Source organism: Bufo gargarizans, chromosome 2, assembly GCF_014858855.1.
Source record: "Bufo gargarizans isolate SCDJY-AF-19 chromosome 2, ASM1485885v1, whole genome shotgun sequence".
NCBI lineage: Eukaryota > Metazoa > Chordata > Amphibia > Anura > Bufonidae > Bufo > Bufo gargarizans.
Genome location: NC_058081.1, coordinates 126,021,380 through 126,046,330, shown reverse-complemented (window position 1 = coordinate 126,046,330; position 24,951 = coordinate 126,021,380). Strand labels below are relative to the sequence as shown.

The 24,951-nt window shown below is 43.6% G+C and overlaps 1 protein-coding gene across 1 annotated transcript in view; it reads right to left on the bottom strand.

Annotated features, from left to right (window-relative positions):
* Positions 1-24,951, bottom strand: part of AGBL1 (AGBL carboxypeptidase 1) — a 1,106,789-nt gene that overhangs the window by 628,998 nt on the left and 452,840 nt on the right. The window contains exon 18 of the mRNA XM_044279459.1: positions 17,537-17,717. Within this exon, the coding sequence (XP_044135394.1) occupies positions 17,537-17,717 (181 nt within the window). The remainder of the gene's footprint in view (positions 1-17,536; positions 17,718-24,951) is intronic.

The following is a 24,951-nucleotide window of genomic DNA, read 5'->3' as shown; positions in this document are numbered from 1 at the left end:
GTAATGATGGGGACGCCACCCCCACCTCCCCGTTATTAAACCCCTCAGATGCCGCGTTAATTGCTGATTGCAGCATATGAGAATAATAGTGAGGGCTTTCAGGGGTTAATCTGGTAAAATAAATCAATCAATATGCGCTGAAAATTACCACAATTCAGGGAAAATTGCTTAATTACCACGAAGCATAAGGAAAGTCAGCTTTACCACAAATCACATTTTTCCAGAAATTCGGATCAAAGCCCAATTCGGATACTTTGATTCGCTCAACCCTAACTACAATGTAGGACCATACAATTAAGGTGCAACTCTTAGGCCTAGTTCACACTTCAGTGTTTGGTCAGTGATTTCCATCAGTGATTTGTGAGCCAAAACCAGAAGTGGAGCCTCCATAGACATTAGGTAGAAGGGAAAGATCTGCTCCTTTAGAGCTGCACCTGGTTTTGGCTCACAAATCACTGATGGAAATCACTGACCAAACACTGAAGTGTGAACGAGGCCTTAGACCTTTTTCAGATGATCGTGACGGATTCAGTGAAACTCGCACCATTTTGCAAGCAAGTTCAGTCAGTTTTGGCTGCGATTGTGTTCAGTTTCATTTTTACATGCGGGTGCAATGCATTTTGCACGCTAGTGAGAAAAAACTGAATGTGGCACCCAGACCCGAACCCAAACTTCTTCACTGAATTTCGGGTTTGGGTTAGGTGTTCTGTAGATTTTATTATTTTCCCTTATAACATGGTCAGAAGGGAAAATAATGGCATTCTTAATACAGAATACTTACTAAAATGTGGTTTGAGGGGTTAGGCTACTTTCACACTAGCGTTCGGGGCTCCGCTTGTGAGTTCCGTTTGAAGGCTCTCACAAGCGGCCCGAATGCATCTGTACGGCCCCAATGCATTCTGAGTGGATGCTGATCTGCTCAGAATGCCTCAGTCTTGCACCATTTGGCCTCCGCTCCGCTCAGCAGGCGGACACCCGAACGCTGCTTGCAGCGTTCGGATGTCCGTCTGGCCGTGCGGAGGCAAACGGATCCGTCCAGAGTTACAATGGAAGTCAATGGGGACGGATCCATTTAAAGTTGACACAATATGGCTCAATTTTCAAACGGATTTGTCCCCCATTGACTTTCAATGTAAAGTCTGGACGGATCCAACTGAGCAACTTTTCACACTTAGAATTTTTTCTAAACTATAATGCAGACGGATCCGTTCTGAACGGATCCCATCGTCTGCATTATAGGAGCGGATCCGTCTGTGCAGACACCAGACGGTCCGCTCTGAACGCAAGTGTGAAAGTAGCCTTAAAAAAATAAATAAAAATAACTCAACTTATCCAATTGATCGCGCAGCTGGCATCGTCTTCTTGCTTCTTCTTTCAGGACCTGCAAAAGGTCGTCAGCGCAGGTCCTGCTGAATGAAGATAGATTATGTCATCAAAGGTCCTTTTGCAGGTCCTGGAAGAAGAATCAAGAAGACGATGCAAGCTGTGCGATCAATTGGATAAGGTGAGTTAATCTGTTTATTTTTTAACCCCTCAATCCACATTTTACTAAGCATTCTGTGTTAAGAATGCTATTATTTTCCCTTATAACCATGTTATAAGGGAAAATAATACAGTGAATACACTTTAATGGGGCCCAGAGTTGCTTTCATCCCTATAATCTCCTAACAACCATACGTGAAAATCGCACCGCATCCGCATTTGCTTGCGGATGCTTGCGATTTTCACTTAGACCCATTCATTTCTATGGGGCCTGTGTTGCGTAAAAAACACAGAATATAGAACATGCTGCAATTTTCACGCAACGCACAAGTGATGTGTAAAAATCACAGCTCATCTGCACAGCGTAATTGAAGTTGAAGGGGTCCGGACTCCTTACGGTATTCTCACCAGTGTGAAAGGGGCCTTAAAGGGGTTATCCCATCATAATGATCACTGTTAAATCTGTTAATGATTTGACAGTGATCATTTTTGTAAATATATTTGATGAACCAATTCCCACCAATTGGGAGAAAATTCATCTCCACTTACCTCATTGTTGTCATTCGGTCTCCCCTGGTTACGGCCACCGCTCTTCTCCGGAATCCCGGTGGCCACGCTTGCGCAGAAGACTCCTTCTTTTCTCCCAGCTGGGCCGCCGGCTGTCCTGAACGCGCACACCGCCGCTGGTGACTTCTTCCTGGCCAAAATAGTACAGAGCCGCGGCCGGGAGAAGACTTCATTAAAGATGAAGCCCGCCCCCAGCCAGAATCCAGGAAGTGAACTACGCACTGGCAGCAGGTAAGTATGAAAATGCGAAAATAGGTTAACCCCTTTAAAGGTGCTTGGAAGTGACTGGTACTGTGCAGAGAAAATGCTTGTTCTTGTGATCGATTGGGTAACCTCTGTGTGAACCGTATAATCAGCAATGGTACAGATTTTCCTCAGTACTATTTCTGCTGACAACCTTGCTGAAGAATTCACCTTCTGCATTGCAAAAGGGTGTGATCCGCAGTAGGCAACCATGGCATAAGTTTACATGTTGCGGAATGAAATTCTGCGCTGCATTGAGATGTATGGAACAAAATACAGTACTGTTTACCCTGAGGACTTATTTTTTCGCAGGGTTCGAGATTTGTTAAAATCTCACCCACATTGCTGGTATTGTTGCATGCAAATCTGCAACAGTAAATCAGCAATATATCCATCCCATGTGGACATACCCTTAAGTTACATGCACACGACTGTGCCATTTTTTGAAGTCCGCAAACCACGGATCCGCAAAAACGGAAGCCGCCCATGTGCCTTCCACAATTTGCGGAACGGAATGGGTGGCCCATTGTACACATGCCTATTCTTGTCCGCAAAACGGACAAGAATAGGACACGCTATAATTTTTTTGCGGGGCCTCGGAATGGAGCAACGGATGCGGACAGCACACAGAGTGCTGTCAGCATCTTTTGAGGCCCCATTGAAGTGATTGGATCCGCACCCGAGCTGCAAAAAATGCGGCTCAGATGCGGAACACAAAAACGGTTGTGTGCATGAGGCCTTAGGGTGCTGGCACACAGTTCAGTTGTGACATGCATTCAAGATGCAGTTTTCAATTTAGCCAGTTTAGAAGCCTCGTTAAACCCTGGTGTTCTGCATAGTGGAAATTATTTAATTAATTTTAGCTAACTACAATAAAAATCTGCATCCTGAATGTATGTCAGAACAGCTCTGTGTGCCAGCACCCTTAGAGGACGTTCACACAGGCAAAATATTCATTGGAAAAATCTGACGACTATTTTGTGTGTGGATATAGGCAACCGGGGAACATTTTTCAATGTCTTCATACTCCATACTTGCAGCATAATTTGCACAGTTTTGATATTATGGGAACTCCAGTCTTAATAAATGTCCCTCACCAATTAGCCCAATTAAATCAGGCTCATTAGTGTGTGGCCACCTACAGCTGTCTAAGCACTAAGGCAAAATAGGTCAGGATGCTTTTTTTTGCCACAGCGCTGATAAAGGAAGTGGTGGTCTCCCATTGAAAAAAGTCTGAGACAGATTGGAGGTGGTTTTCCACGTTGATTCTGACTCTGTTTCCTGCTTCAGATTCAGTGTCAAAAAATACTGTGTAAATAAGCCCCAAGGTTATGGTCATATGGCACTGGCATGCCACAGTTGGGACATGGCCGTTGTGTAGCTGAGTACTGCTTGGCCATAGAAGTTGCAGCAGAAACATATTAATTGATTAGAACTATTTAAATTGCTTATTTGGCGTTGATTGTCAATTTCCCGGCAGTAATCCCCAAAACTGCAAGGCCAATAGCAACAAACGCCAAATAAACTTTGGTTCTAATTAGTTAATATGATCTTGCTGCGACTTGTATAGCCACTAGTGTTAGCAAACATGCTCGGCTGAACACTACAGTCGTGGCCAAAAGTTTTGAGAATTACATAAATATTGGAAATTGGAAAAGTTGCTGCTTAAGTTTTTATAATAGCAATTTGCATATACTCCAGAATGTTATGAAGAGTGATCAGATGAATTGCATAGTCCTTCTTTGCCATGAAAATTAACTTAATCCCCCCAAAAACTATCCACTGTATTTCATTGCTGTCATTAAAGGACCTGCTGAGATCATTTCAGTAATCGTCTTGTTAACTCAGGTGAGAATGTTGACAAGCACAAGGCTGGAGATCATTATGTCAGGTTAAAATGGCAGACTTGACCTGTTAAAAGGAGGGTGATGCTTGAAATCATTGTTCTTCTATTGTTAACCATGGTGACCTGCAAAAAAACGCGTCAAGCCATCATTGCGTTGCATAAAAATGGCTTCACAGGCAAGGATATTGTGGCTACTAAGATTGCACCTCAATCAACAATTTATAGGATCATCAAGAACTTCAAAGAGGTTCAATTCTTGTTACAAAGGCTTCAGGGCGTCCAAGAAAAGCCAGCAAGCGCCAGGATCGTCTCCTAAAGAGGATTAAGCTTTGGGATTGGAGTGCCAACAGTGCAGAGCTTGCTCAGGAATGGCAGCAGGCAAGTGTAAGCGCATCTGCACGCACAGTGAGGCAAAGACTTTTGGAAGATGGCCTGGTGTCAAGAAGGGCAGCAAAGAAGCCACTTCTCTCTCAAAAAAAACATCAGGGACAGATTGATCTTCTGCAGAAAATATGGACTGAATAATGGACTGCTGAGGACTGGGGCAAAGTCATATTCTCTGATGAAGCCTCTTTCCGATTGTTTGGGGCATCAGGAAAAAGGCTTGTTCAGAGAAGAAAAGGTGAGCGCTACCATCAATCCTGTGTCATGCCAACAGTAAAGCATCCTGAGACCATTCATGTGTGGGGTTGCTTCTCATCCAAGGGAGTGGGCTCGCTCACAATTTTGCCCAAACCACAGCCATGAATAAAGAATGGTACCAAAACACCCTCCAACAGCAACTTCTTCCAACAACAGTTTGGTGAAGAACAATGCAAAAGTGATAACTAAGTGGCGTGGGGACCAAAACTTTGACATTTTGGGTCCATGGCCTGGAAACTCCCCAGATCTTAATTCCATTGAAAACTTGTGGTCAATCCTCAAGAGGCGGGTGGACAAACAAAAACCCACTAATTCTGACAAACTCCAAGAAGTGATTATGAAAGAATGGGTTGCTATCAGTCCGGAATTGGCCCAGAAGTTGATTGAGAGCATGCCCAGTCGAATTGCCGAGGTCCTGAAAAAGAAGGGCCAACACTGCAAATACTGACTCTTTGCATAAATGTCATGTAATTGTTGTAAAAGTCCTTGTAAGGAATATTGTATGTGGCAGCAATATATATTTTTAGCGCAACCTGCGCTAAATTGCTAAAACTTGTTAGAGACCCCAAAGTCATTTTAAGGACTATTGTTGTGTGTGGCAGCAATATATATTTTTAGCGCAACCTGCGCTAAATAGCTTGCAGTTGTTTGGCCGCTGCAGACAGCAACATTATGTGCGCTACATCTCCTGTGTGCGCAGCCTAAAAATATCTATTGACATCAAGTGTACTCTTTTTGTAGACTGTGTCTGCTGCGGACAGTTACATTACTTGCGCTACATCTCCTGTGTAACGTTTGTGTATCCAAAATATCAGTGACATTCAGTCTAATTATTTTGCTGCTGGTGGCAGCAACATTACCTGCGCTACATCTTCAGTACAACGTTAGCGCATCTGAAATATCAGTGACACTCAATGTAATTTTTTTAGCCGCTGGCGACAGCCACATTATTTGCGCTACATCTCCTGTGTAACGTGTGCACAGCGTATAAATATCTATGAGATTCAGTGTACTTTTTCTGTAGACAGTGTTGGCTGCGGACAGTGACATTACCTGTTCTACATGTCCTGTATAACGTTTGCGTATTCGAAATATCAGTGACATTCAGTCCAATTTTTTTGCTGCTGGTGGCAGCGACATTACCTGCACTACATCTCCTGTATAACGTTTGCCCATCTTAAATATTTTTTTTCAGTGTAATTTTTTATTAGCCGGAGGTGACAGCGACATTACTTGCGCTATACCTCCTGTTTAACGTGTGCGCATCCTAAATATCAGTGACATTCATTCAGTGTAATTTTTTATTGGCGGTGATGACAGCGACATTACTTGCGCTATACCTCCTGTTTAATGTGTGTGTGTCCTAAATATCAGTGACATTCATTCAGTGCAATTTTTTATTAGGTGGTGGTGACAGCGACATTACTTGCACTATACCTCCTGTATAAAGTTTGTGCATCCTAAATATCAGTGACATTCATTCAATGTAATTTTTTATTAGGCAGTGGTGACAGCGACATTACTTGCGCTATACCTACTGTATAACGTGTGCGCATCCTAAAAATATCTGTGACATTCTGTGTACTTTATTTGCACATACACTTACAAAACCTGCGCTACTGTAAGTGTGACATACTTGCAAATATATATACTATTTAATATGCGCAAGGCGAGCAGAAAGGAATGGGGAAGTGGCCGTGCTGCTGATGGTACACGCAGAGGCTGTGGCCCTGGGCACGGTGAAACTGTGCCTGCTGCCAGAGCACAAGCCAATCCCCTGTCCAAGGATGCCTCCCACCCTGCATCTGGACCTTCGCAAGCACCATCAGCTAGCATATCCACTTCTGTGTCCCAGCGCAGCGTACAGATGTCCATACCCCAGGCCTTTGAACAAAATATCAAATAACCAGCCACCCACCTACAGACAATAGCACTAAATGCACAACTTTTTAAATTGCTGGCCCTGAAAATGTTGCCATTTAGGCTTCTGTACACTGAATATTTTTCACGGTGTGCAGTCCCAGCCTTACACCAGCATGTGTACCGCAACATTGCCCGTGCCCTGACCAACGCAGTTATTGGGAAGGTCCACTTAATGACTGACACATGGACAAGTGCTTTTGGCCAAGGATTTCCCTGACAGCACACTGGGTGAACATTGTGGAGGCCGGGAGCAAATCGTACTCTGGAATGGCACAGTTGCTACTGACGCCAAGCATTGCGGGCCCTACTTACATCAGGGTACGTTAGTGGCTGCAACCCCCCCTTCTCCTTCTCCTCCTCCACTTCCACCTCTGAATTATCATCTTGCAGCACCAGTCAGACATTAGTCAGTAGCTTGAACCAGTGTAGCACTGCAGTGGGGAAGCGGCAACAAGCTGCTTAAACTGATCTGCTTAGGTGACAAAGAGCACACCGCCGCAGAGCTGTGCCAGGGGAGCTGTGCCAGGGGATAAGTGACCAGACTGAGCTGTGGCTCTCGCCACTCAACCTAGAACCAGGCATGGTTGTGTCTGATAATGGTGGCAGCTTTGGAGCTCGGCAAGCTGACACACATACCATGCCTAGCCCACATGTTCAACCTAGTGGTTCAGCAGTTTCTCAAAACCTACCCCAATTTGCCTAAGCTACTGGTGAAGGTGCGCCGCTTGTGTACCCATTTCTGCAAGTCATCAACAGCTTCCACCAGTCTGGCAATGCTGCAGCAGCACTTGCAATTACCAGCTCACTGACTGTTGTGTGATGTGAGCATGTGCTGGAACGCCACATGTTGGCCAGGCTTTGTGAGCAGCAGAGAGCAGTAGTAGAATACCAGCTGTAACATGGTCGTCGCTTTTCCAGTCAGCTTCTGCTCTTCACAGGCGACGAGTGGGCATTGATGTCTGACCCCTGCGAGCTTTTACACAACTTTGAGGAATCAACACAGATGGTGAGTGGCGATGCCGCTATTACCAGGCCCTTGCTTCTAAGGTTTTTAAGGGTCACCAGCAGGCCATCAATCATAATTTTTCAAGGGTGTGTAGGATGCCCTCCTTTATGTGTAATAACAGGTGTATTGGAGTGCAGGATCCCTATAATTTTGGGCAGCCCTTTCCCTTAGTGCATAGGCTTTATGAGTGTAGGAGTCCCACTACCTGAACAATTGTACCACAATGTGAATGAGGCCCTCCTTCATGCGATATACAGCTTGTATCAGAGTGCCTCTTCCTTGTAATTTTTGGCATCACTTGCACTTTATATACAAGTAAATATATAGAATTTTTCCTCTAAAATAGATTTTATCTTCGGCTTTGTGCGTATTATTGTCAGTCTGTAAAAGTGGCGCACTACACGGACAACATCGTTCCCAGCAGCGACCTGGGAGTCCAAAATGCATCCAAACATCCTCCCCATGCTGTTCCCGAACCATTTGGGTGGTGTTTTCCATCAATTTCCTATGAACCAAACACCCTCCCCTCCTCAGAGCAGGGGGTGCCTGGTTTAATGTTCAGGTTCTCCCATTGACTTTCATTGTGCTTGGGTGCTCGGTAGAGTACCAGAGCATCCCGAGGTGTTTGACTCGACCAACACGAATAGTCACGTGGTACTTCTCCATGTCCCAACCATGGCATAGTCACGCCACATGGTTGTAACCTAAAGCAGACTTAGATTGGACCACAGGATATAGGTGAATGCCCTGGTGGGCCCCTGACCAAGGAGGGCCCCTATTCCTCCCACTCCATGCACAAATGGCACATGACACAGTAGACTCAACTGGGCAGATTATTTAGGAAATGACTCAGTTTGCTATTACACAGTAGATGTATCAGGTGGAGGAGAAGACTTCTAGGCACAGAGGCATTCCACCTAGTATCCTCTTTCTCCAGGGGCCTGCCTTCTTGAAATCCCTGCAGGGACAACATAATCAATATTCTTGTAGAGTCTTGCTGCTGTGTAAGCAGGTCATAGTTGCATATATATGTGCAGTGGACCTCCAAAATTAATTTTACAGGTGGGCCCTCGGCTATCCTAAAGGTACATCCACAGCTGCACTTAGTCAGAAAGGCAACACTGTAATTATATAAAGTTTATAAAACTTTCTATACTATTATAGAAGAAAAGTTTTAATCCTTTGCTCCTAATTTACTAGCTTGACTTTCTCTAAGACTTTTTGTATAAATGACCTTTACAGGACCCCTCTGAAACTCACAGCAGTGCTCAAATGCCACCTTCTCATCCACTTCAATTTGTCACATAATTACAGCCATGCATAAAATGAATACATGACCACTTAAAATAATATATATATAAAAAAAATAAAAAAATTGTTGAAGTATCTCCAGCAGTGCCATGAGTACAAATACAGGGTTTTACATTGCCGCATCTTTTTTTAATGTGATGCATTTGGGAAAGGAACACTTAAAATATGTCTTCCTCTGGCAGAAGATTCATATCATTATACAGCATCAATTATTGATGGTCATAGAAAGAGAAATGCAGGCTTATACGTGTTTAATTAATAGCCCAAATTCAAGACATAGAATTTGATGCAAGGCTGCTTGTGTTTCCAGAAGGTAATGCTGAAAGCTCAAACTGTCTCTTACACAGGGATCAATTAACGAGAGGAGCTGAATTTCTAATGGCTTCTCCACAAGAGAAACTCATTGTTCAACTGGTGTCAGTCCAAAAGAAAATTCCCTCTGCAAATTTATACCTTGCTTCCCGTGTATATTACAGGGAGCAGTGTGGAAAGAAAGAGACAGAATGTTGTATCCTGACCATGTTCACGGCTTAAAATGCAAATAAATACAACTATCGGTAATGCAGTTATATTTTATATGCATAGCGAGTTTCCTCTATTCTTTATCTTATGGGAACTTCTATCTTACTAAAAGAGTTTATTCACAAATAACAATAAAAAAAAAAAAATTAAGATAAAATATGCAACATACCCACGAACATGATCCGATCTGTTCTTTGCAACTTACCAGTAGATTTTTTAACTCTCCTCAAACACAATAAGGGCCGGGCCTGTATTGCAGCCCTTAAACAGTGGGATCGGCCGTTTGTACACCATATCACGGATGCAGATCCGTAATCTGGAAAGTAAAAAAGGGCTTCCGTGGGGTTTCTCTCCATGCCTCTGCACCACAAAAAAATAGAACTTGTTCCATTTTATTTGCAGTGCAGACGGATTACGGGCCCATTTAACCCCTTAAGGACCGAGGACGTACCGGTACGCCCTATTTCCCGAGTCCTTAAGGACCGAGGACGTACCGGTACGTCCTGACTTAAAATCTGCATTCCGGCGCCGCAGGGGTTAATCGGAACGGGACGCCGGCTGAAATCATTCAGCCGGCATCCCGTAACAACGCAGGGGGGGGTCATTGGACCCCCCCGTATCGGCGATCGCAGAAAACCGCAGGTCAATTCAGACCTGCGGTTTTCTGCGTTTCCGGTCCATTCGGGTGTCCTGTGACCCGATGAACCGGAAAAAGACTGCGATCGGTGGCGTAATTTTACACCACCAATCGCAGTCCGAGGATTTGCAGAGGCGGAGCTGGCCCTGGTGCTGAACGCCGCTGTCCAGGGTGCTGATTGGTGCAGGGGAGAGAGGCGCGAGATTCAAACTTCCTGCGCTCCTCTCTCCCCTCCTCTTCCTGTCCAGCACCCTGACCGTGCAGCATCGTCCAGCACCAGCTCCTGTGTCCCCCTAAATCGGCATCCATCACCCTCCTGCACCCATCGCCACCCAGGTAGGTTAGGGTCAGTGAGGGAGAGGCACCGTTAGGCAGGGAAAGAAGGGAAAATTTATAAAAAAAAAAAAAAAAAAAAACACATTTATTCCAAACTTTTTTTTTTTACAACTTTCAGACCCCAGACCCCACGCCACTTGCCCCCCCCCGCATCCCCCCCACCACCAGCCCCCCCCCCCACCCCCCCCCCCCCACCCACCAACCCCCTCCCCCCACCACCAGACCCTTCCCCCACCACCACATTTTTTTTTTTCTGCGTGCGCTGACTGGCCGGCACTTTTTAGCGTCCGTCCACTGTTAGCGCATCGCCCGCCCCACCACCCCACCGACCGCTGATCAGCGTTGAACCGCAGATCAGCAAGTTTGAACTTTTTTTTTTTTTTTTTTTCCTAACACATTTTTTTTGCCTGGACTTTTTAGTACGTGAACACCCGTGCCCCCACACACACGCACATAGAATAAAGGTTTACACGCACGCACATACACACGCACACACACACACCCATGGCCCGCCGGGTGTTCTCAGCCGAGGAGGCATATGCCCAGATTGCCTCCGACTCTGAGAGCCCCAGTGAGGATGAGGATGACCCCACGTTCCTTTTGTCATCCGCATCCTCCTCATCATCATCGGATGACGATGAGCCACCAAGGCAGCGGAGACGCCGCCAGGCGGAGCCAGGGGCCACACATGCTAGGGATCCTGTGGCCCACCCTAGTACGAGCCGCCCTGGGGTTCGTACTGGTTTCCCGGCCCACCAAATAAGTTCACCGGAGCCCCCTGCCGATGAACTTAGCTGGTGTCCCCCAGTGGACTTTGAGCCTGAGATTCCGGATTTCGCTGGCAATCCTGGAATCCAGATTCCCACAGTGGGGTTTACTGAAATAGACTTTTTTAGTTTTTTTTTCAGTAACCCACTGGTGAATTTGATGGTGGAGCAGACGAATCTGTACGCCCAACAGTTCGTCGCTCAAAACCCAGGCTCAGTTTTGGCTAGACCCGGTGGCTGGACGCCGGTCAGTGCAGCCGAGATGAGGACATTTTGGGGCCTCGTGCTGCATATGGGTCTAGTCCAAAAACCCAGTGTCAGGCAATACTGGAGTGGGGACGTCCTATACCAGACCCCACTGTACAGTATGGTCATGACACGTCACCGGTTTGAGGCCATCCGGAAATGTCTGCATTATTCCGATAATGCAGCATGTCCCCCCCGAGGTGATCCTGCCTATGACCGGCTGTACAAGATACGGCCGGTCATCGATCACTTTGGGGCCACATTTCAGCAGGCCTACGTACCTGGAAGGGAGGTCGCGGTTGATGAGTCTCTCGTTGCGTTCAAGGGGAGACTCAGTTTCCGCCAATACATTCCCACAAAGCGGGCGAGGTATGGCGTGAAGCTATACAAAATTTGTGAGAGTACCTCAGGGTACACTTACAAATTTCGTGTGTACGAGGGGCGAGATTCCCGGATTCAACCACCAGAATGTCCCCCCACTCTGGGTGTTACCGGGAAACTCGTGTGGGACCTTATGTACCCACTGCTGGATAAGGGTTACCACTTGTACGTGGACAACTTTTATACCAGCATTCCCTTGTTCAGGTCCCTTGCCGCCAGATCCACGTTCGCTTGTGGGACCGTGCGGAAAAATCAACGCGGCCTCCCTGCCTACCCCCTCCAGGTACCTATCCCCAGGGGTGAGACCCGTGCACTTACCAGTGGAAACCTGTTGCTGGTCAGGTATAAGGACAAGAGGGATGTCCTTATGCTGTCCACAATCCACGGTAACAGCACCACCCCAGTCCCTGTGCGAGGTACCGCGGCAACGGTCCTCAAGCCCGATTGTATCGTCGACTACAATCGGTATATGGGAGGAGTTGATCTCTCTGATCAAGTCCTCACGCCATATAACGCCATGCGCAAAACCCGGGCATGGTACAAAAAAGTTGCGGTCTACATGGTGCAGGTTGCCATGTACAACTCTTTTGTACTATCCCGAAGCGCTGGCAGCACAGGGACATTCCTCCAATTCTATGAGGCAGTCCTCAAAGACCTGATCTTTTCGGACCGGGAAAGAGCAGGCCGGAGTACCTCGGGAACTGGAGGCGCCCGGATCGTCCCTGGCCAACACTTTCCAGGTGTGGTCCCCCATACTGGAAAGAAGGGACGAACCCAAAAAAAGTGCAGAGTGTGTCACAAGAGGGGGATACGGAAGGACACCACAACTCAATGTGACACGTGCCCCGATCATCCGGGCCTCTGCATTATCGATTGCTTCAGGGAGTATCACACTTCCATGGAGTACTAAATTTTTATAATCCCCAACAGTTCACTAGAGAACATAAAACACTATGGCTCTCAGACTTTGGAGACACGAAAACAATTTTTCTTTCCCCAAAAAATATTAGTTTTAGTGCAGGCATCCTCAAACTGCGGCCCTCCAGATGTTGTAAAACTATAACTCCCAGCATGCCCAGACAACCTACAGCCATCATCAGGGCATGGTGGGAATTGTAGTTTTACAACATCTGGAGGGCCGCAGTTTTAGGATGCCTGCTTAGTGTCTCCAAAGTCTGAGAGCCATACATATTGGGCATCGTCGCGTGCGTAAAAGTCGTCGCTATAAAAATAACTTTTTACCAAACGCCTCGGATGAACGGTGTTAAAAATATAAAATAAAAACGGTGCCAAAACACCTATTTTTGGGCAAAATTTAAATTTAAATCCATTTTGCCGGTAATAAAGCAAGGGTTAACAGCCAAACAAAACTAAACATTTATTGCCCCAATTCTGTAGTTTGCAGAAACACCCCATATGTGGTCGTAAATGGCTATATAGCCGCACGGCAGGGCATAGAACGAAGGGAACTCCATACGGTTTCTGGAAGGCAGATTTTGATGGACAGTTTTTTTTTTTTACACCATGTCCCATTAGAAGCCCCCCCTGATGTAGCCTAGACTAGAAACTCCAAAAAAGTGACCCCATCTAAGAAACTACACCCCTCAAGGTATTCAAAAATTACTTTACAAACTATGTTAACCCTTTAGGTGTTCCACAAAACTAAATAGCGAATGTAGAAACAATTTTAGTATTACATTTTTTTGTTACATTGCCTCAAAAAAGAGTAATATAGAGCAACCAAAAATCTAATTTACCCCAAAAATTGTCCCAAAACAACAACCACCTTATCCCGTAGTTTCCTAGATGGGGTCACTTTTATGGAGTTTCTACTCTAGGGGTGCATCAGGGGGCTTGAAAGGGTACATGGTGTAAATAAACCAGTCCAGCAAAATCTGCCTTCCAAAAACCGTATGGCGTTCCCCTTCTTCTATGTCCTGCCGTTTAGCCAAACAGTAGTTTACGACCACATATGGGGTGTTTTTGCAAACTACAGAATCAGGGCAACCCATTTTGAGTGTTGTTTGGCAGTTAACCCTTGTTTTACTCCTGGAAAAAATTGATTATATTGGAAAATTTTCCAAAAAATAGAAATTTCTAAATTGTTTCTCCATCTGCCATTAACTCTTGTGGAACACCTAAAGGGTTAACAAAGTTTGTAAACCCAGTTTTGAATACCTTGAGGGGTGTACTTTCTTAGATGGAGTCACTTTTTTGAAATTTCTATTCTAGGGGTGCAACAGGGGGCTTCAAATGGGACATGGTATAAACAAAACCAGTCCTGCAAAATCTGCCTTCCAAAACCCATATGGTGTTCCCCTCCTTCTATGTGCTACCGTTCGGCCAAACAGTAGTTTACGACCACATATGGGGTGTTTTTGCAAACTACAGAATCAGGGCAACCCATTTTGAGTGTTGTTTGGCAGTTAACCCTTGTTTTACTCCTGGAAAAAATTGATTATATTGGAAAATTTTCCAAAAAATAGAAATTTCAAAATTGTTTCTCCATCTGCCATTAACTCTTGTGGAACACCTAAAGGGTTAACAAAGTTTGTAAACCCAGTTTTGAATACCTTGAGGGGTGTACTTTCTTAGATGGAGTCACTTTTTTGAAATTTCTATTCTAGGGGTGCAACAGGGGGCTTCAAATGGGACATGGTATAAACAAAACCAGTCCTGCAAAATCTGCCTTCCAAAACCCATATGGTGTTCCCCTCCTTCTATGTGCTACCGTTCGGCCAAACAGTAGTTTACGACCACATATGGGGTGTTTCTGCAAACTACAGATTCAGGGCAACCCATTTTGAGTGTTGTTTGGCAGTTAACCCTTGTTTTACTCCTGGAAAAAATTGATTATATTGGAAAATTTTCCAAAAAATAGAAATTTCAAAATTGTTTCTCCATCTGCCATTAACTCTTGTGGAACACCTAAAGGGTTAACAAAGTTTGTAAACCCAGTTTTGAATACCTTGAGGGGTGTACTTTCTTAGATGGAGTCACTTTTTTGAAATTTCTATTCTAGGGGTGCAACAGGGGGCTTCAAATGGGACATGGTATAAACAAAACCAGTCCTGCAAAATCTGCCTTCCAAAACCCATATGGTGTTCCCCTCCTTCTATGTGCTACCGTTCGGCCAAACAGTAGTTTACGACCACATATGGGGTGTTTCTGCAAACTACAGAATCAGGGCAACCCATTTTGAGTGTTGTTTGGCAGTTAACCCTTGTTTTACTCCTGGAAAAAATTGATTATATTGGAAAATTTTCCAAAAAATAGAAATTTCAAAATTGTTTCTCCATCTGCCATTAACTCTTGTGGAACACCTAAAGGGTTAACAAAGTTTGTAAACCCAGTTTTGAATACCTTGAGGGGTGTACTTTCTTAGATGGAGTCACTTTTTTGAAATTTCTATTCTAGGGGTGCAACAGGGGGCTTCAAATGGGACATGGTATAAACAAAACCAGTCCTGCAAAATCTGCCTTCCAAAACCCATATGGTGTTCCCCTCCTTCTATGTGCTACCGTTCGGCCAAACAGTAGTTTACGACCACATATGGGGTGTTTCTGCAAACTACAGAATCAGGGCAACCCATTTTGAGTGTTGTTTGGCAGTTAACCCTTGTTTTACTCCTGGAAAAAATTGATTATATTGGAAAATTTTCCAAAAAATAGAAATTTCAAAATTGTTTCTCCATCTGCCATCAACTCTTGTGGAAGACCTAAAGGGTTAATAAAGTTTGAAAAAACAGTTTTGAATACCTTGAGGGGTGTAGTTTCTAGAATGGGTCATTTTTGGGAGGTTTCTATTATCTAAGCCTCACAATATGACTGCAAACCTGAACTGGTCCATAAAAAGTGGGATTTTGAAGATTTCTCAAAAATTTCAAATTTTGCTTCTAAACTTCTAAGCATTGTAACATCCCCAAAAAATAAAATATCATTCCCAAAACAATTCAAACATGAAGTAGACATATGGGGAATGTAAAGTCATCACAATTTTTGGGGGTATTACTATGTATTACAGAAGTAGAGAAACTGAAACTTTGAAATTTGCTAATTTTTCAAAATTTTTGGTAAAAAATGTATTTTTTTATGCAAAAAAATTAACTTTTTTGACCCAATTTTAGCAGTGTCATGAAGTACAATATGTGACGAAAAAACAATCTCAGAACGGCCTGGGTAAGTCGAAGCGTTTTAAAGTTATGAGCACTTAAAGTGACACTGGTCAGATTTGCAAAAAATGGCCTGGTCCTTAAGGTGAAAATGAGCCTGGTCCTTAAGGGGTTAAGTTGAATGGGTCTGCATCCATCTGAGAAAACCGCAAATTGTGATCCCATTGGATACCACGTTCTCAATGTGGTGTAATGGAAAATCCTGCCATCTATACAACAGTTCTATCATAAAATGGGGGTGCCACAGAATGGACATACGTATGCTGTCTGCATCTTTTGCGGCCCCATTGAAGTGAATGGGTCTGCATCCAACCCACCAAAAGCGCAGATCGGATGCGTACAAAAAACAAGGTCATGTGCATGAGCCCTTAGGTCTACTGTAGTTCACACTTCAGTGATTTGGTCAGGGATTTCCATCAGTGATTTTGAGCCAAAGCCAGGAATGGAGTCTACACAGAGAAAAGGCATAATGGAAAGATTTGCACTGTTCTGCTTTTTTGACCTATACATGGTTTTCGCTCACAACTGATGGAAATCACTGACCAAATCACTAACATGTTTACTAGGCCTTAGGGCTCATGCACAACGTCCGTATGTATTTTGTGGTCAGCAAAACACGGATCCGCAAACAATATGGATGACGTCCATATGCATTCCGTATTTTGCAAAACGGAACAGCTGCCCCTAATAGAACAGTCCTATCCTTTTCCGTAATGTAGACAATAATAGGATGTGTTCTGCGGAAGGGACATATGGAAACAGAATGCACATGGAGTAACTTCCGTTTTTTTTTTTTATGGACTCATTGAAATGAATGGTTCCATATACATTCCGCAAAAAAACAGAACGGACACGGACTAGGGCTATGTGGCAACACTGGTCATGGCCAGGATTGCAGAGTAGCAGTGATGCTATAGAAATGAATGGTATCTCAGTGCAAATCACACAAAAAATAAGCAATATTCGATTTTTGGTGATCCAATTCATTTCTATGGGATCAATGGTACACTGCATACCTGGCCACAACCAGTGTCACCTAGTGTTGACCGAACTTGTGCTTCAAGTTCAGCATACAAGGTTTGGGTTATCTAATAATTCCGTTATGGATTCCGCTACCACGGACCATAACTTATGGTCCGTTGTAGCAGAATCCATAATGGAATTCTTAGATAACCCGAACCTTGTATGACAAACTTGAAACACAAATTCGGTCATCCCTAGTTTCACCATGTAGTCCTAGCCTAAAATGTGCCCTTGTTACTAGGTAATTTTATATGTATTATAATGAAGAGGGCTAGACTTGTTGATGTTTTTCTTCTCTCCTTTAGTATTGCAGCTTTCACACTTCTCACAGAGTAGATCTTGTTTAATTATTCATTATGGAATACATTTAGCAATGCAATACCCAAAGAGAGGTAACACACAGCATACAAAAGAACTCAAACTTTTTTCTTACTTTCCATTGATGACACCATCTGGGTTAAGCATTGGAACAATCTTGAAAATGAAGGTTTCTCTGAGAATCTGTGCAATAGGGTCACTGCTTGTGAGAAATTCCAGTGTTCCCTTCATAACCCAGCTGGCATTGCTCTCACCTGGGTGTACGCGGGCCGTGAGCACTATATACTGGCGACTACCTGCAACAAGCACAATACATATTTTAGACATACAATTGCAATCTGCAATAAGACAAGTTTAAAGATAACATTTAAGGCTCATGCACACAACTGTCGGGTGTTTTGAAGTCCACAAATCACGGATCCGTAAAACATGGATGCCGGCCGCTTGCGTTCCGCATTTTGGGGAATAAAAGGCCTGGCCCTCAATTTTTCTGCCCTTTTGTACTTTTTTTTTATTGCACTAGCGTTTTTTGTATCATTGTATTGCTTTAGAAATGTCAGCTCCAGATATTAGCAGAAGGTCTATGGGAAATATAAAAAAGCAAGTTACATAAGTATTTTTTTGCTACTGGTGTTTTTGCTCATTAGTTGACTTCTTTTTTGCTGGAGCTCTTGAAGCTTGAAGTTTTTCCAAGCTTTTTGAAAACACCTTCTGTATGAAGGGAAAAAAGCTAATGATAAGACACACTAGCCCAGATTTACTAATGGGTCTATGCCTAAAATCTGTCTAAAAAGTGGCGGAAACCTTTGGTGTAACTAGGATTTGTACACTTTTTTCAGACTTGCTAGTAGGGTACTAGTAGTTCCCGTAGGACGTATTGGAAAGGACAGAACTTCATCAGAAAGGAGGCATGGCCTAAGAGGTGCCATTTTGCACCAAATTCTGGTGTAAAATTCTGTCTTAAAATAAGACAACTAATAGTTGGTACAGAGTTAAACAAAAGTGTTTAGCCATGTACCATATTTATCATCCAGCCTGTTGTAATACAACTGGTGCAGGTCAAGTTTGGGCCAACTACAGGATCTGTACAAGTGTGTGTGATTACCAGGAAAACTACCATAAAAATGATGGTTCATTTTAAGGGGTAAAAAAAATCTGTGATTAAGGACCTTAAAAAGTTTTTTTCATGATCTATGTAATTAATGAGTCATGTAAAAATTGAAAATCAAATATCATATAGTACATGAGTCTAATAAAGCTAGAATCAGTCCTGTACCTCACATAGATCCAGAGATCTCCCCTTTCATTGCTCCAATTGCTCTGCTAGATTTATTTTAAGTAGGCGGCTCAGGGGATGTGCTCAATATAAGGGGCCTGTCCCTTCTACTGAAGCTCTTTATTTTTATTACAGCTCAGATGGTGTGCCCCATTACTGATATTTTTGAAATTGCAGCATGTTCTTGGTGTGGCATTTTATTTTTCTTCAGATGTTTTCTCATAGACCTCTTGAGAAAAGGTGTCCAAAAAAAGTGTTGTATGACTAATAAATGCCACCACAAAGAACATTTGTTAAATAACTTACAGTGAAGATACAGTTGGGGATTGTAAGGTTCTGCACTGAGGAAAACCATTGCATGATGTGTTCACTATATAACATCAACCCTGGCCCAGGAAGAATATGACTTCTTCTGCAGTATGGTGGCCTTGTGCAGCGTCCCACTAGCTTATATGGGAACGGCAATAGATTTTTGTTATCATCTGTAATATCATGCTGTATTGTGTTATCCTGTGATATTCCTTTTTACCAGGCTGTCAGATGCACTACATACATCCACCCCTAGATGGGGTAGCACCACAGTATAAATAGTGTAGTTCAGGCCTAGTTAGCTCTCTCTCAGTTGAGAGTTGGATGTGTGAAGGAGATGGAGTTAGGAGCTAAGGGGGAAGGAGAGGTCCCTGCTCCTCTCAGCTCTCTCTGGAGCTCCATGGCCCAGAGAAGCCATTGTGCATATCAGTATCAAAGCCAGGAAGAGAGGTAGAGGAAAGTCTACATTCTACTATGCATTCTTCAGGAGTAACAAGTGAATTTCTTGTAGTATTGGATCAAGACAAAGGAAGGTATTGGATCAAGACAAAGGAAGGAGAATGCCATTATTGTAGGCTCTAGGCGCCTTTGGAATTAGGTGAAGGACTTATTAGCTTTTGGTAGCCTCAACGTTATTCTCAAGACAGATAAGGATTCTGTCATATCACTTGTGTAGAAGAGCAAGACTGGGATTACCTAAACTAAGTCTGAAGCAAAGCAAAGAGCTGTTTCTCAGTGAGTACCTAACGTACTACCCTAGCCTGAGACATTACCACCAGTGCAGCCTGTTACTAGGATTAATCACATCCAACTTGCATGGGTTTACTGGCTGTAAACTGTTATCAAGAACCTGGTTATAGTAAAGTTCTCAGTTGGAATTAAACCTGCCTCATTCTTCTAACTCCACACTACTATTACTCTCAACATTTTGCACCATCAAGGTGCTGGCGTCACGACAAAACCTAAATCAGGGGCCCAGCCGCACAAGCACTCAGGAGCCATCCACCATCAAGGGCACCTCAATCACCACCTGGCCGGTGTCCCCTGTAACCGAGTGTGCCCCAGAGAATCCAGTGCTGTTCTCCCCTTCAAACTATATGTACATTCTGGCCCACCGTGAACCTCACGTGTTCTACCCCTGCGCACTGGCACATTGAACTTGCATCACAGCTTGCAATTTAATGCAATGTAAGTGAAGAAAGCAGGTGTATGTGTGCCCCGGCTATGAATATCTCATAGGGAACGTAAACTAAAGATTGCTCTAGAGGGCCAGAAGCTTAGCTGCATGTATAACAAGCTAACGGTGGAATGTATAATAAGCTAATTGTGTTGATTATAGAACAATGCTGCCACATTAAAAGTATAGTGATCATCAATTAACATGCAATTAGCTACTTAACTGTTTTAACATCCACATAGTCAGCATTCGGAAAGTGAACAGCGTCTGAGCCTCTTTGCAGGGCTGACATATTCAAGATGAACTGAGTCTTGTTTACATATCATTTTTACTTTTATGTGTAAGGAGTAAATGTCGGAATAAATGTCAGGGTTTGTGTAGAAATTGACAAACGAAAAGCAGTTATCCAGTTTCATAACTGCTGGTGATAAAGACCTGCCTGTACGGTATTTACATAAGCACTCATGTAAATGGGGCTCAGGGAGCAATCATTGTACAGTACACCAGAAATATGGTTAAGCGTTGCATCGTTAAAGTGACTATTAAAGCTGGGTTTCTACATTCAGTTTTTTTTTTTTTTTTTTTTTGGGGAAGCCAAAGCCAGGAATGGATCATAAATTGACGACTCGTATAAAGCAAAGGCTGAGTGAAATCAATGGGCCCTTTTTTAGCCCATAGAAGGGCACCTGTCTATTGGTGGAGCAGAAGGATCTTTGAGTAAAAATTCCAAAAATAAAATACTCATCTCACCACAGGCACTTGCTGGAACACTTGTTCCACACTGCAGGCGGCAGGAACTGACTAGTATTGAGCGAACATGCTCGGCTGAACATCAGTTCGGCTTGAGCATCGCTATGCTCAGCCGAATACCACGTGTGCTCGAGCGCAATGCTCGAGTCAGTGTATTTAAATCTAATTTAGCCTCTATTTTTATACAGAAGAGATTGCTGTACAGTGAGAGAATCCCTCAGTGTGAGTCTGCGGCTTAGTAGTCCCTGCTCTGACTCCGTATATAGCTATGTCCATATATGGAGTCAGTGCTTGGGGACACCCAGTGTATTTAAATCTAATTTAGCCTGTATTTCAGAAGAACTTTTGCTGGGATTCAAACTCTCAACCTTTTGCATTAGAGGCAAGGCCCTTAACCACTCAGCTATAATAACTGCATAGCCAGTTACTTAGAAAAAATATATAAAAAATAAAATAATATGAGACTTCTACTGTACTATACTTCTACTGAGACCTCTTCTACATAGCAAGTGTTCAAGCATGGTGTGTTTATTTTTACTTTTAATTTGTTAGCACTAGTGATGAGCGAAGTTTTGAAAAATGTGATTCAGCTACTTCGCCAAATTTGACAAAAAATTTGCTTTGTGACTAATTATTTGTCACAAAGCACATTCCTTTTTAAGTAGTGGGTGCAATGAAAGGGAGCAGCGATTGTGGTGTCTCCCCTCCCCCGTCATTGTACCCCTCCGATGCCACGCTCATCGCTAATTGTGGCATCTGACAGCAATAATACAATGTCAAATTTGAAAAAAATTATTAAAATTATACTTACCCTCATGCATTTGATCCTGATGAGCCGACTGCAGTCATCTTGATTGAAGACCTAGCACAAAATGTTGTGCGGCCCGTGGTGATGTCATCACATTGCCTGCAATGGAGACATCATACGTCACCGAACACAGGATTCCGTGCAAGTTCTTCAATCTAGATAGCAGCGGCTGGCTTGTTGCGACCAAATGGTAACTATGATTATGTTTTTTATTACCGCTTTGCGGTGAATCAAATTTTCCCTGAGATTCGGATCAACGCTAGCTGGAACACTTGTTCCACACTGCAGGCAGCAGGACCTGATGCTCCCAGCATTGTAACGTCAACATGTTCACATGTTCATACTGCCCCTGGTGCGGAGCAAGTGTTCCAGAGAGTGTCATGGTGTGGTATTTTTTATTTTATTTTTATTTGTTAGCACTACTGGGGGGGTTATATATTTGGGGCCCATTTATATACTGGGGTCACTATGGGGGCATTTTTTCTATATAGGGCACTACGGCTGCTGCTGGCTCAGTGCTGTGTCTTCTGTTATAAATGGAAGCCATGCCGCTGACGTGAACAGAGCCATGGCAGATTTGCTCTGTGGTTGATGGATTTAGCTGACAAAGAATTATGGATATCAGTCTGACAAATCCATGGAAATTGATAATCCAGCACATCTGGCCTTGAAATTGCAAGATTATTGAAATTGTACCAAATCTAATTTATAGGAATTTAAATTGCTGTATATAAATTGTTCATGAATTGGGACTATGAGCTTTCCAGTTTCTTGGGATTTTATTAGTTGTGTGTGTTTCTGTCTGGTGCAAATCCATTTTATTTCCTTCCGCAACAATAATGGTGATTTAACTGCGTTTAGCTGCCACACACCATGTTACACGTATCAGACTCTACAGCTGCAGCGCTGAATGGGGCTCCGGAGGACCCCTAATTGACAACAGCTGCACACGGAATAATGCAAACTTGATCTGTTTTATGTTTTGTAATCGATTTTCACATCTTTAACAGGCTTTATCTATACTGAGAAAAGGAAAACTGGCCCTATTGATCATGAGGTCAAATTACAGATGTACATTACAGTTTTTTTCTCATTGAAAAAAATGATAAATCCCTTACAACAGTGACAAGCTCCAGCTATAGAGTACAATGTAAGCACGCAGAGTAAGCTTTTTATAGAGAAAGGTTTCTCATTACCCAGAATTCCAGTACACGTTGTCGATGCCTGTAGTAGTCAACTGTTACGAACAGTGTTTTGTGTGAAATACTGCCCCTTTCATTATAAAATACCCAATTACTATGTGAAACACATGGGTGTCTGTCCAGCCATATTTTACCATACTTCTAGTGGCAGCTGGAGACAGGATCTTCTTAGCTCTTATAGATGCTGTGTGAAGGGTAAAGGAGTGCTGGGATATGTATTTCAGCATGGAAAGAAAATCTGAATTACACATTGACATAAAAGTAAAAGGGTTGAACAACAGTATTTTATAAACATATAAAATAAAATAATAATAATAATAATAATAATAATAATAAAATAAAAAATCCATATTCACTGTCACCAATCCCCTACTGTTCTACATTGCCTGGTAGAGATAAGTGAATTTCTCAAAAATTTGATTCGGCCGGTTCGCCAAATTTTACGAAAAGATTTGATTCGATTTGAATTTATTTTCGGAGAATTGCGTTAAAAACTGCTATTTCCTGGCTGCAGAGAGCCTGTATGGTGGTGAAGAATAGAGTTGAGCGAACACCTGGATGTTCGGGTTCGAGAAGTTCGGCCGAACATCCCGGAAATGTTCGGGTTCGGGATCCGAACCCGATCCGAACTTCGTCCCGAACCCGAACCCCATTGAAGTCAATGGGGACCCGAACTTTTCGGCACTAAAAAGGCTGTAAAACAGCCCAGGAAAGAGCTAGAGGGCTGCAAAAGGCAGCAACATGTAGGTAAATCCCCTGCAAACAAATGTGGATAGGGAAATGAATTAAAATAAAAATTAAATAAATAAAAATTAACCAAAATCAATTGGAGAGAGGTTCCATAGCAGAGAATCTGGCTTCCCGTCACCCACCACTGGAACAGTCCATTCTCAGATATTTAGGCCCCGGCACCCAGGCAGAGGAGAGAGGTCCCGTAACAGACAATCTGTCTTCATGTCAGCAGAGAATTAGTCTGCATGTCATAGCAGAGAATGAGGCTTCACGTCAGCCACCACTGCAACAGTCCATTGGCATATATTTAGGCCCAGCACCCAGGCAGAGGAGGGAGGTCCCGTAACAGAGAATCTGTCTTCATGTCAGCAGAGAATTAGTCTGCATGTCATAGCAGAGAATGAGGCTTCACGTCAGCCACCACTGCAACAGTCCATTGGCATATATTTAGGCCCAGCACACACACAGGCAGAGGAGAGAGGTCCCGTAACAGAGAATCTGGCTTCATGTCAGCAGAGAATCAGTCTGCATGTCATAGCAGAGAATGAGGCTTCACGTCAGCCACCACTGCAACAGTCCATTGGCATATATTTAGGCCCAGCACACACACAGGCAGAGGAGAGAGGTCCCGTAACAGAGGATCTGGCTTCATGTCAGCAGAGAATCAGTCTGCATGTCATAGCAGAGAATCAGGCTTCACGTCAGCCACCACTGCAACAGTCCATTGTCATAAATTTAGGCCCAGCACCCAGGCAGAGGAGAGAGGTCCCGTAACAGACAATCTGGCTTCATGTCAGCAGAGAATTAGTCTGCATGTCATAGCAGAGAATGAGGCTTCACGTCAGCCACCACTGCAACAGTCCATTGGCATATATTTAGGCCTAGCACACAGGCAGAGGAGAGAGTTCCCGTAACAGACAATCTGGCTTCATGTCAGCAGAGAATCAGTCTGCATGTCATAGCAGAGAATGAGGCTTCACGTCACCCACCACTGCAACAGTCCATTGGCATATATTTAGGCCTAGCACACAGGCAGAGCAGAGAGGTCCCGTAACAGACAATCTGGCTTCATGACAGCAGAGAATCAGTCTGCATGTCATAGCAGAGAATGAGGCTTCACGTCACCCACCACTGCAACAGTCCATTGGCATATATTTAGGCCTAGCACACAGGCAGAGCAGAGAGGTCCCGTAACAGACAATCTGGCTTCATGACAGCAGAGAATCAGTCTGCATGTCATAGCAGAGAATGAGGCTTCACGTCACCCACCACTGTA